The sequence below is a fragment of the Typopeltis vanoorti genome, chromosome 16, assembly GCF_054136105.1.
Source record: "Typopeltis vanoorti isolate ZY-2024b chromosome 16, IOZ_Tvanoo_1.0, whole genome shotgun sequence".
Taxonomy (NCBI): domain Eukaryota; kingdom Metazoa; phylum Arthropoda; class Arachnida; order Uropygi; family Thelyphonidae; genus Typopeltis; species Typopeltis vanoorti.
Window position 1 is genome coordinate 36955279 of NC_143564.1, and position 13696 is coordinate 36968974.

General features: G+C 37.5%; 1 protein-coding gene across 1 annotated transcript in view; it reads left to right on the forward strand.

Annotated features, from left to right (window-relative positions):
• Positions 1-536: 536 nt before the first annotated feature.
• The window catches only part of Vps36 (vacuolar protein sorting 36), a 211821-nt gene continuing 198661 nt past the window's right edge, over positions 537-13696 (forward strand). The window contains exon 1 of the mRNA XM_090406161.1: positions 537-935. Within this exon, the coding sequence (XP_090262287.1) occupies positions 840-935 (96 nt within the window). The 5' untranslated portion in view covers positions 537-839. The remainder of the gene's footprint in view (positions 936-13696) is intronic.

Genomic DNA, 13696 nt, shown 5'->3' on the forward strand with positions numbered 1-13696 from the left:
CCGAAAAAAAAGGCTTAGAAAAAGTTTCTCTAGTCGGCGACTAGATACTAACCACCAAATCCTTTCTTCGTGCGGTCAAGCGCTGTAGAGTGCAAACGCCACTTCTACTAAGCTACACAGGCTCTCTCTCTCTCTCTCTCTCTCTCTCTCTCTCTCTCTCTCTATATATATATATATATATATATATATATATATATATATATATATATATATATATATATATATATATTTTTTTTTATTTTTTTTATTTTTTTTTTTAATTTTTTTTTTCAATATTGAATGTTGAATTGGATGTTGCCCCTTTTGCTATTCAGGCAACAAACATTTTTTTTTTTTTTTTTCATTCATGATGCACTTTATTTCTGTTCGTGTTCACGCGCTTGTCGTCAGTGTAACCACAATAATATAAATTTTTGAGAATATTTTAGGTATTTTCACTTCAGATATTCTAGTTGCCATGGGAATCCAACTTCAGTAACTATTTGTTTCTTTCTTATTTTAATATGTGAATGACGTCATCAGTGGCGCATGGATTACGTGCGTTGACAGCTGGTGCTAAATATTTAGCTCAAGGTTAAGATAGTCTTGGTGGTTTGATACTGGGCTTTGTTTTGTTATATTTATTTTTTTGTTTGTTTGTGTATGGGAACAGTTAGCAATGTACGATGCGTTTGTCAGTGTTTCTTGACGTAATTAATTCTTATAGAGGTATCTCTAGCTGAAGAACAGTATAAAAAAGCATTCAGAAAATATTTTACTATGTGGTGTGTTCCAGTAGAATATCGTATGCATGTACAATACGTTGTTCATAATTTGTGCTAAAATCTTAGTTATTGGAAATGAACAGGTTACAGTGGGGCGATGGTACATTTCTTCCTGGAGAGAAAGAAATTACCAGGCAGTCTGGAATAAGACTTTATGATGGTGATCAAAAGGTAACAATAAAGATTGTCTACGCCTACCAAAGTGTTGGCATTAATTTCACTTTAGTGAAAAACATCAAAACTCATAATTTTTTAATTATTGTGGAGATAATTTATATGTGCCTATTCTGACACTGCTTTCGTTGCTAATTGTAGTTAGAGTGCATGATTATTGAACTATGGTTATCTATTTTAATTATGACAAATGACTACCTACGTGCATTAGAAATTTTAAGAGAAGACAAAGCGCCATACCGTTATATTGTTACCTTCAAGACCAACAATTCTTTGACTCATAGTTTTAGTTGCTTCGATCGTAACTCAAAACAACCAACAAATTAAACTGCCATCGATGGATCTGTAGCAACTCCTTTCAGCACTTAATTTCTTAACTGTTCCTGAAACCAAAATGAAGTGGTTTGTATGATTGTTGTGACCACGACTTGTTACTAGCACGTTTGGAATGTATTGTCTTGAGACATTTTTGCACAGGAGTTTTAAAGTGGATATGATCTGTTGAAACAAATATGTTAAGTATTTGTAATAGCAGTTCCTGAGAGAACCATGTGCTGATGACTCTTGAAAACTTTTCAAGTTGATACCATTAGAACTTGATCCTTCCCCATTTAGTTTTGGCCATCATCACATCATTTTGGGTATCATAGCTTTTTCCTTGGTGTACACTGACTGTTTGATACATTATAACTGTTATTAGAGTGCACTGTCAGAAGCAGTGCACACCTTTCCATGGAAAAACTTCATTCCTTTTTGCTGATCTTTTTCATCATTTGTCAACTTCCAAGAGGACATTGTCCTCCCCCCTCCCCATTATTAACATAGATAACATTATTATCTACCCTGATGTATATTTCATAATATGGATATTATCATGAATATTACATACTTGTACATTCTGCACTGAATCCTGATCACCTAGAAATTTAGACTTTCTCTGTGTACTCTAATGAAATAATTTGATCAGAGCTTTTTTTTGATTCCCAAGTAATACCCATTCACAGGTAGGACATTAAAAGAAAATATTACCCATTTAGAATGGATTAAGATTAGATAATTTTTTGTCAGAATGCCAAAAAAAAAAAAAAATTAGTCTTGGTTAAGTGTGTCCAAAATGAATAGCAATCACTAAACTATGATTAACTAAAAATGGTTGTACAGAGTAAAATTTTAAGGGCATAGAATATTTCAGGAATATACAGGAAGAATTAACAAGGATGGCTAGTATTGTTAATGATTGCTCAAGTAGTTATAGTGCCATTGAGATTAATTAGGGGAAGTGAAGTAACTGGACAAGCAGTTTAGTTAGGCATTTGCTAATGGATTTGGAAAATCACCATGAATTGTATTTTTTTTGGTCAAATCAGGTTACTTAGTATGAAAAGTAATCATTATAGTTGAAATATAGCATGGGTAGAATGAAGTAAATTATTATTATTATTCAGGCCTCCATGGAGTCAAAAGACTCATCGTGGGAGGTCTTTCCTAAGAAACACAAAGTCTATCAAGACTCATCGAGGGAGATCCCTTGTAGGAAACACAAAGTCTATCATACCACTCCTTAAACTCATTGACTGTTCTCGCTCTCACCACTCTATCGGGCAATGCATTCCATGGTTTAACTACCCTCCATACAAAGAAACCACTCCTCGCCCTCTTTCTCACAGTTTCCTTTCGTAACTTCCAGGGATGGCCCCTTGTCATCACTCCTTCCCGCTGTTCAACCAAGCGAAAGAACTCCCAGTGTCAACACTGTTACCACCTCTCAACAGTTTAAAAATCTCACCTCTCCTTCATATCACCTCTCCTTCTTCTATCCACCAAACTCTGCAGCCCACACTCCCTCAGCCGATCCTCATAACATTGTACAGTCCTGAAAAGGTACCGCCTTTGTACCCTTTCCACAGTTAATTTTTCTCCTTCAAATCCTGGAGACCAGATCTGAGAACAATAGTCTAAGTATGGTCTGATCAGTCTTATACAACAGAATGATAAATAACCCTGTTATCTCTGCAGGTCAGTGTCCTTCTCATTATTGCAGCAATCCTCTGTGTTACCTTCACCACCTTTGCAATATATCTCCTAAATTTCAGGTTTCTATCATCAACCCCAGATCTCTTGTCTCCCCTACTTCCTCCAGTTTAACTCCTCCCATAAAGTATGCAGCGTTCTATCGATGTTTCCCAAACCTCAAGACCATACATCTTGCTGCATTAAACCAACATCCCCCATTCATTTGCCCATCTATTTAGCCCATTCAAATCCTCTTGCAGGGCTACCACATCTGCACTATTATTAATAACCCATCCCAGCTTCGCATCATCTGCAAACAACTGAACATCCCCTTGCAGCCCACGGACAATGTCATTGATATAAAGGTTAAACAATATAGGCCCCAGTACTGAGCCCTATGGAACCCCATTTGTAACCTTCTGTCTCCTTGAAACTGCCTCACCATACACAACTCTCTGATACCTATCGGACAGCCAATCCTGAATCCAGTTGACCAATCTGGCATCCAGACCCATGTGCTGCAACTTGAATATCAGCTTATCATGTGGCACCCTGTCAAATGCCTTTGCTAAGTCTAGGAAAATGGCAGTATATGAATTTCCCTCATCTAATGCTCTTGTAATTTTATTATAAAAGGCTGGCATATTGCTAAAACAAGAGCACCCCTTCACAAATCCATGTTGACTCTCACAGATAACATTACCCTCATCTGCCCAATGCTGTAATGGTCCCTCACTACTTTCTCAAAGATCTTGCCAACTACTGATGACACACAAACTGGCCTATAATTAGACACTTCTGGTCTGCAACCGCCCTTATGCAATGGCACTATCTTACCTTCCTTCCATTCCCTGGGCACCTTTCCCACAGCCAGACTTTCATTGAAAAGCCAGATCAAAGGCACTGTCAGTTCCTTAGCACATTTTCTCAAAACTCGTGGTGAAATACCATCCAGTCCCACAGCTTTGCTGACATCCAGGTTACTCATTATTTGGAACACACTCTCCTCCTGTACCTCTAAACCTCGAACCTGCCCTATTCCTCTAGTATTAAAATTTACTCTTCCAGGATGAAATACTTCAATAAAGTGTTCAATTGAACATTTCCACTATGTCCTCTGCATCAATCACTCTATTCCCATTTTTATCCCACAATGTCATTTTGTGGCCAGTAGGAGGAGAAACGACATTCCACAGTCGTTTCTCCTCCTACTGGCCACATAGCTAAAAAATTCCCTAGGATTTTCTTTGGATCTAAGGGCCAGTCTTTTCTCATATTCCAGTTTCACCTTCCTTACCATACTAGTCACTCTCCTGGCCTGTGTCTTATATTCTTCATGCATCTTCTCTTATATCTCTTTTTCGCATGCAGTTCCTGTTTAATAATATTTGTCATCCACTTTACTCCAAATTGTGTCCTCTTCTTCACTCGTGGAATACAGCTTACCATCGCTGCTAACAAATATTCCTTCACAATTTCCAAAGCACTAATGATATCCCGGCCTTCCAATTCCTCCCTCCATGAAACTTCCCCAAGTTGATGTCTAAGACTATTATAATCACCTGCTTTATAATTCCACATACGTTCCTGTCTCTTTGATACTCCAGCATGCCTATTAATTTTCCAAGTCAAAACCATATAGTCACTCTCTCCAACTAGTGGAAGAGATGTCATCTCGCTTATTATCAACTCTTCTGATGCTATAACCAAATCCCAAACTCTTGAACCTCTTATTCCCTCTGTTACATGTTGCCTAAGACATGTCCCTCAAGAATTCTAGAAATTCCATTCTCTTATTGCTACATGCATCTTCCTCTCCCCAATTTATACTGCTGTAGTTAAAATCTCCCATAACAATCGTTCTTCTTGCACTTTCCAAACTGAACTGTTTTCAACATCTCCTGGTCCCCACCCTCTGTGCTGCTTGGTCTGTAGCAACACCCCACTAAATAACCTGTCTTGCCTATCTCCACCTCACAACATATGCTTTCAAAATCATTAGTGTCACTGCCTTCCAAAACCTCCACTCTTAGAGGACATAGGTTGTCACTTATCATAAGCAGTACTCCACCACCACGCTTTCCCTTCCTATCCTGCCGAAAAATGCTGTACCCAGCAACTTCTATTTCTGTTATTATATCCTCTTCTATCAACCACGTCTCAGTGATCCCAATAATCTTTAGCCAGGCTGATGCTATCTGTGCCACCAATTCCTCTCCCTTATTCTGAATACTCCTGGCATTAGTATAAAATTTCTGGATTTTTTTGAGAGTGAATTATTCTTGCAGAAATTGAGTGATAATTTAGTATGGATGCTTAGACATTATCATTGATGTAATTTTTAGAGGAGAAAACACACATCCAGGAATATTAGGTATTAAATTATACCAATATTTCACCTTGGTCACGTCACTAAGGCATTCTTTACAGGCACAAAGATATAATTTTTTTCCCAACCCTCATCTGCACCCCACACATGACACTGATATGTTGTGTGTTCTACCTCTTGTGTATGAGATCAGTATAAAAATAAAAAGTACTTTACCCAAACCAATAGGAAGGAAAACAGAGCACAAAAAGTAGGATCCCTAAGTTCTGACTGGCATCTTCCATGGATGTAGTAATTAGATTTTGCTCATTCCAATAAAGATTTCAAGATGGTCATTTCTCAGATTTTGTATAATGTGATTCAGTTATGTAGTCATTTATTTACATTTGAAGTTGTGGATTCTAGGAACAGTCAGATCTGTATCTGTTTATTTCCATTGGATTCAGTGATTCTTGTCGATGGTATGATCTGCCATTCTAGAATGGCTGTTAGTAAAGATCAGGCATGGGCAACCTTTCCTACTTTGGGGGCCAAATTATCATTCTGTCTGCGAGTCAAGGGCCGGACCAAATTATTAAATAAAATAAATTAGTATTAAATGAATTAAAACAAGTTGCTACTTCATATTTCATTTATTTATAATATAATGCTTTGGTATAAAGCTCTACATAAATTTTATAATATAATGAACGACATAACAATTTAATGTGAAGATTGGCCTTGTACTTCAACTACGAGACTATCAATATTGATGTTAATATTACTTAAGGATAATCGCATAGAATTTTCGAGGTTTTCGTCCATTATTCTTGCCCAAATTTTTGATTTATTGTATTTCATCCTCAAAAAAAACTGTTCACACATACATGCTGCCGAAAAGACAAATGATTTTTCTTGAAAAGGCGCGTAAATTTGTATATTTTTCTTCCACCAAATAAAATTTATAAAAATCCGTCAAAGTAATGTTGTTAAATTGTGATTTTAGCACTAAATCTGCCTGAAGCTCAATAAGTTCCATCTGTAAGTTTTCTGGCACATTATTTACATCAGCATCCATCGGACGAGCAAATATAGCGAATGTGAAGTCTTTGTTTTTGAAGTCAGCAAACCTTGTATCAAATTGCTCTATTAGTGCCTTCAGTTCATCTCCATAACAATTATAAGGGATATTTTTATGAGTTTATCATTTTCCTAGAGTAGGAAAATGATAACAGTTTTTAGCTCTTATCTGACTTTCCAATAATCCTAGTTTATTACAAAAAGCTTTGACATGTCCATGCAGTTCATGAACCAATTGTCCTTGTTTTTGCAATTTAAGATTCAATTCGTTTAGGTATCCGGTGACATTTGTGTTACTTTTTTTGTGTTTCCTTTTATGTCCATAAAATCTGCAATGTCTTGTCTCAGATCATAAAATCGTTTTCGCATTTCACCTTACTTAATCACCTCACTTCACAATAATAAGACACATCTTCATAATCCGAAAATAGGTCTGATAAATACTCCTTAAATTGGCGGTGATTAAGTGCACGTGACTTAATAAAGTTAATACTGGCTTATACAACTTCCATAACATTTGTGAATTTAATCGATTTTGCACACAGATTTTGTTGCGGATAATGCAGTGAAAATTTGTTAAATTTTCCGGATGGATCTGTAGTTCTATTGCTCTTTCATGAACTATTCCAATAAATCCCTTCTGTGCACCAACCATTGCAGGGGCTCCATCAGTGCATATGCCAGATAGTGAATTCCATTTAAGCCCAAATCTCTCAAAGACTGTGTTGACTGTTTCAAATATATCTTCAGCAGTAGTTGTTCCTTTTAAATGCCGAAGAGCCAATAATTCTTCTGTGATGTTGAAATCTGCATCAACGCCTCAAATAAATATTGCTAGTCGTGCTGTATCCGAGGCATCGGTGCTTTCATCCAAACTATAATAAATTTAGTTTAATCCTTTATCCAAGTGTGTGCAAACAAAGTTTGAGCCTGAAAGTATCTTCAGGACTGGGGTAAAGTGGTACAACACCGGGCAACTCCTTGCAAAGGTGGAGCAAGCCACCAACACTCCTATCTCAGTATCTCCCATACTGCAAAACACATCTCCTTGCAGATATGTATAATGTTATGCATTAAGGGAAGGGCCACTACCCAGACTAGTTTCGACCTTTATTTATTATAGTCTGACCAAGTGAAAAATAACATTTCAACATCTTTCTCTAAATCCAGAGTAATTTAATAAAAAGGTGGCACACCGTTTGGCAGCTCCCATAGGAGGAGATGACCTTGCTAATGCTTCTGCCTGGTATCTCCACTTGGACCTGGCTCCCACTGAAGAGACCTCAATAAAGGTCGAAACTAGTCTGGGTAGTGGCCCTTCTCTTAATGCATAACATTATGCATATCTGCAAGGAGATGTGTTTTGCATTATGGGAGATACTGAGATAGGAGTGTTGGTATCTTGCTCCACCTTTGCAAGGAGTTGCCCGGTGTTGTACCGCTTTACCCCAGTCCTGAAGATACTTTCAGGCGCAAACTTTGTTTGCACACACTTTGATAAAGGATTAAACTAAATTTATTATAGTCTGACCAAGTGAAAAATAAACTTTTAAATTCTCTTTTAAACTTTTTTTGATATCATCAGCCATAATTTCTAACCGTTGAACAACAGTACGTCTCAACAAATGAATATTCTCGAATTCTTTTTTCTTTTCAGGACATATTATACTTGCAACATCCAACAGACTTTCTTTGATAAATTCTCCTTCACCAAATAGAATGCCTAGCGATTTTTTTGCTTACCACAGAGCTGGCTTTGACAATGCTGTGGTGCTGGGCCCTTTGCTTGTTGGACATTTGCTGCTGGGTATCCAAGTTCTTCTTCAATTTCTGTATTTCATCTTTTCGTAGCTGTCCATCAATTTTTGGGTGATCCGCATGTCTCGATGTAAAGTGTCTCTTCAAGTTGTATTCTTTGTTGACGGATACGGATTCATTGCACAGCAAACATACAAGCAAACCTTTATTCAGAATAAAATAATAATCCTCCATCCAGTTGTCTTGAAATTGACGATTCTCTGAATCTACTTTTCTTTTTTTTGCAATAACCCTGACATTTTCCCATATTTATAAGCAATATTCAGAACTGTCAAACAAAACTGTCTTCTACACTGCAGGCACTGAACAGAACACAACATCAACGCAGGCACTGAACAGAACACAACATCAACGCAGGCACCGAACAGAACATAAATCAGTGCAGGCACTGAACAAAGCACAACACCAATGCAAGTACCGAACTGACACGTTGTAACACGTTCACACACGCCGCTATTCAAAGTGAGAAAGAGATCTTGGTTGGAGAAAACATAGTGTGTTTTGCGCAAGTCACATGATGTCAGCTTAACGTGAGTTAGTAGAACACACCATGTTTTCTCCCACCATGAATCGGACAAACTTCGCTGAAATAGATTATGGCCAGATCAAAAGAAGTAGAGGGCCAGATCCGTCCTGCAGGCTGGGGGTTGCCCATATGTGGTATAGATAATGAACATAATTTGTATGCTCATTCAATTGGATATTTACTGTTCCTTGTTTCTAAAGCCTTTGTAGTGCATTTGGATAAACAATGGGACATTACACTCTTTGATTGGAGAAGACCTTAGTTCAATTTTTGTCATGATGAGAGGAATCTTTGTGTGAATTTTTTCAGTTGAAGGTGAGTTAGTTGATCTCATATAGAGATAGTAGAGCTTTTTTCTCCTGGAAATTTGAGTTTTTCATCTTGCATACAGTCAAATTGGCTGGAGAATAAACACATCTTTACAGATAAAAATTACCTTACAATAGCCTATAGCCTTTATATGGTGATTTTATGAGATAGTGCTATACCTGTCTGTATTGTCCTCACAACCGTTATATCATCATATGCCAAATAAATAAATTTCTGTTTGTCCAAAGTATGTCATTTTGCAAAAGTGCAGGAGAATACTGTACACGCCAGGATGATGTGTGCTGGTTTTTATAAATTAAGGAACAAAGAGAAAAGTCACAATAACTCAGGGAGGAAAAGGAAAAAAAAATCTTAATCAGTCATAATCACAGCATAAAAGTGGATGTTTTGGAGTGATTTTCCATTTTGTGTCTGGAGTGAGAACAAGACATTTCATGATATCAGGATTCATTTAAGTACATGATTTAACTGATGAATTCAGGTGGCAAGCCATCTAAGACTAGAGGCTGATCAAAGTCATGTGGAGGTAACCAAATGGTGTGCCTTGGTTCACAGACCTTGGAATCAATTCCAACTGTTGCAAACCACATCCTGGAAATACAGTGAAGGAAGGCCATGAGTTACAGCTGTACTGGGCGACCAGTATTTGAGATCATCTAGTTGCCAAAACAGGAGTGCCCCCCCCCCCCGAATCAATTACCATCTGATCTCACAGCTACAGGAGAATTAATATCTGCTTCCACTGTGTGCAGAAACCTTCATGATGGTGGTCTGTATTATGCTAGGCAGACTGGTAGTCTGTGTTCCTCCTTTCCCTATGCCACAGGAGAGAATGTTTGAAATGAGATAGGCTCCATTTCAACTAGACCCAAGTCCAATGGGAGTTGGCCTTGTTTACAGACAAGTCCTGATTTGTTCTACAAAGCAGTACCAGGCATGCTCTGATCTGAAGCGAACCAGGGGCATGTTATCAATCTTCTAATATTCGTGAAAGGGGACACTTATAGTGGAAGTAGTATGATGGTTTGGGGGAGGCATCTCATTGAGTGGACATACCTACGTGTACATGCATCTTAGTTGATCCATGAATGCTGCAACTTATAGAGACACAGTCCTGGACTCCTATGTTAGTCCATATGCAGGTGTTATACAGGAGACATTTATCGTACAAGATGATAATCCAAAAAATACTAAAACCAGTTATCCACAACCCACCTCCCCCCCCCTTCACAAAAAAGATTACTCTAAATCCATCACCATTCCCTACATCCGAGGTACTGCGGAAAAAATCAACAAAATCCTAAAAAAACATGACTTGACCTCTTTTTACAGACCATATAGAAAATTGGCATCCCTTATCCCTCCACTAAAGACCAACCACTTCCCCTAAACCTACCTGGTGTATACCAGATCCCTTGCAGCTATCCTATTTTGGCCAAACAGGCAGGACAGCAAATATCAGAATCTCAGAACACAAGGACTACATCTGATCTCACCAGTACAGCCACTCTGGGCTTGCAGACCATGCTCTGGATACTCGCCACAAAATAAGGTGGAAGAAAGCCACAGTAATACACTGCAGCAAGTTCAAATATGAAAGACTATTCATGGAATCAGCCTCAGCCCTTGGGAACATGCCAAACCTCAACAAATTTGGATGCATGAGACTGCCCCAAATTTGGGAAACATACATCAAGAGAACTTCAGCCCAAAGGCCAAGAACACCTAATATAGCCTGCTAGGGGGCACCATCAGGCCTTTAGGAAAACGGTAGCTTTCTCACTTCGTTTCCCATTTGCTGTTGTGTAGTACTTGCATGCACACTTAAGCCCCATGAAGATGGCAACGTGACGTTCCCAAAATATTGGAAAGTATATATTAAAGTTTGATTTAATTTATATTTCTAGTATATACTGTCAATTCCTTAAGTATTTAATAATCTGAAATAATGTGAAGTCGAATTTTTGAGTTTGCTTCAAATTAAAAACAAACACGGAAATAGGCTAAATGTAAAGGATAATTTCAATGTACACTTTGTTAAATTAAGGTTCTCAGGATCAAGCAACTAGCCACAGAAACAAATTTAGCCTTCCCATTAAGTGGTAAGCAGTAATATTATTTTTACATGAAAGCAGAAATTCAGAGTTTGATTTATATTCTTAAAAAAAAATTTTTAAAAATCCTGGCTCACAAGATATACTAACAGTGAAAAATTGGGTGTCCTTTAGGAGGAAGAAGGTGGTTGAGAAATTCTTTGCCTGATATTAGATCACTATGTATTGGAGGCCTGAAGTAGTTTAAAGTACTATCACATGGGAATGGACTTGTCTTATGCTTCCCTTGCAGACCACTGCATGAGAGATTTGTGTTGTAGGGCAGGCTTATCATTAAAAAAAAAAAAAAAAACTACCCTATGATATGTAATCTTATCTTGATAATTCATTCTTACTTTGATTAAGTCACAATTATTAACTTACCTTTTTTTTGGAGGGGGGGTCGCTTAAGGGTCAAAGCCAAATAACTGGGAGGAGACCTCCATATTGCCTTTCAGGAATGCAGAGAACTGACTGGGGCTTCTGACCTTCACATGTAGCACCCTGTTATATCTACTGGGTACTGAATGAAGAGGTTGTGACTGGCAATTCGGTAATTAGCTGACCAAGTCGTATTCTTTATTGGCTTAAAACCATAAATGCATATGATGATACAACGTGATGAGATTTCATTCTGGCTGGGGTTTTGGCCAGATAAACAAGGTCCCTGCTGTTTTTGTCAGGAAACCAGGGTGAAAAATGAAAAAGTTAGCTACTGGAACAATCTCCAATTCAACATCTAGAAGAAGAATAAATCCCAAATCAAAGAGCTGAAGATAGGAGCCATTAATATAAGGAGTATTAATGAAAAGAAAATCAAACTTGCAGATGAACTGGAAAAGTACCACATAGATAATAATTGGCATTACTGAGGCAAAGAAGACAAAACAGGGCAAGTCTTACTAAATCATAAGTACAGGAATGTAATTTCAGGCAATAATGATCAAGGAAAGGAAGCAGTAGTGATAGCATTCAAAATCAAACATGAAGATGAACTTCTTGATTGGAACGACAGTTTCATGTAATTATGTGGACAAACTTCAAAATGGGGCATGGACAGTTAAATTATTTGTGTCTATGGTCCCACAGAAGATTCTTCTAAGGAAGAAGTGGAGGAATTTTTTTGAGACATTAGAACAGGCAGCTGATAAGAAAATTGAAAAATAGCATTAATGGAAAAGAGGTGTGGCTAGCAGAACATTTGCAGAAATACCTTATTGATATAATTAGTTACCAAGACAGAACACAGACACGATTGTTATCATTATTTTCAGACCTCCATGGAACCAAAGACACACACACACACAGTCACCAAACTGTACCTTAAAATTCATTAACTGTTTCCACACTCATTCTCTCAGTCAGTGCAGTCCATCTGTTAAGTACTCTCCATGCAAAAATCTACTCATTCCCTTGCTTGCACTCTCCATATATAGCTTTCAGCAATGTCTTCTTATTCTACTACTATTATAATATAGGGATATGATATAAATCAGACCAATTCTGGACCCTAGCCCTTTCTCGCCAAACTCTCCAACTCCATTGAGGTACATTATTTTTAAAACATGTCTATGGAGTCAGCAGACTCTTTGAGAGAGGTCTCACTTAGTGAGACATATCAATCATATCGAACCTTAAACATGCTTACATTCCTAATATTCACAGCACATTCCAGCAATGCATTCCACTCAACCCACCACTCCATGTAAAAAATATATCTCCTCTTCACCACACCATCTCCCAGAGGTGGCCTGATACTGCCTTAGTTATCCTCTCTGGACCCCTTTCCAGTTTCCACATTACAGTGGAAGCTAGTGGCCATTTTGAGTACAGTAGTCCATGTGTGGTCTGACTAATGTGCTTTATACAGTGGCAACTTTTTTCTTATACTGCATCTCAGCATACACTCTTCATTGCAACACTAATAATGCACCCTCTTAACTTCAGACCACTCAGACATAAACCGGAGATCCCAAATTTCATCTGCCTTTTGATGTACTGTTTAACCAATATGGCACACAGCATTACACTTCTGCACTTGAAAGTGCAGTTACCTTGCATTTTATTGACATTAAAGCTGCATTCCTACACATTTATTGAAGCTAAAAGTCTGTTTAAATCTTCCTAAAGAGAGTTAGCGTCAGTATCACTCCTTACAAATCTGATTTTCTATCAGCAAAACCTGAAGATCCCCCTGTCAATCCACATGAATAAAATTAACAAAAGCAGGAGAAAGACCAAGAAGGAGAAACCAAGATATATAGCTGGATTGGCGTAAATAGTAATTCCCAGAATTCGGACTGAAATGTAAGATTTGATATATTCCTGACAGATAACAGATTAACCTTCTACTTTTCATCTTTTATTCCATTTCCCAAACCTTCAACTAATCTACATGCAGCACTAATGTACTATATATTCTACCATTTCCCACTTCTGAAGTATGGGCTTGAGATTAAGTCAAGATATTATATCTATTAGCAGTTTCATGATCATCCATTTTATAATGGAAATTATTAAAATATGTACCTCTGTTATATACTTTTATTATTTTATTTAATTACAATCAAAAGTGAATTTTTTTTGATGC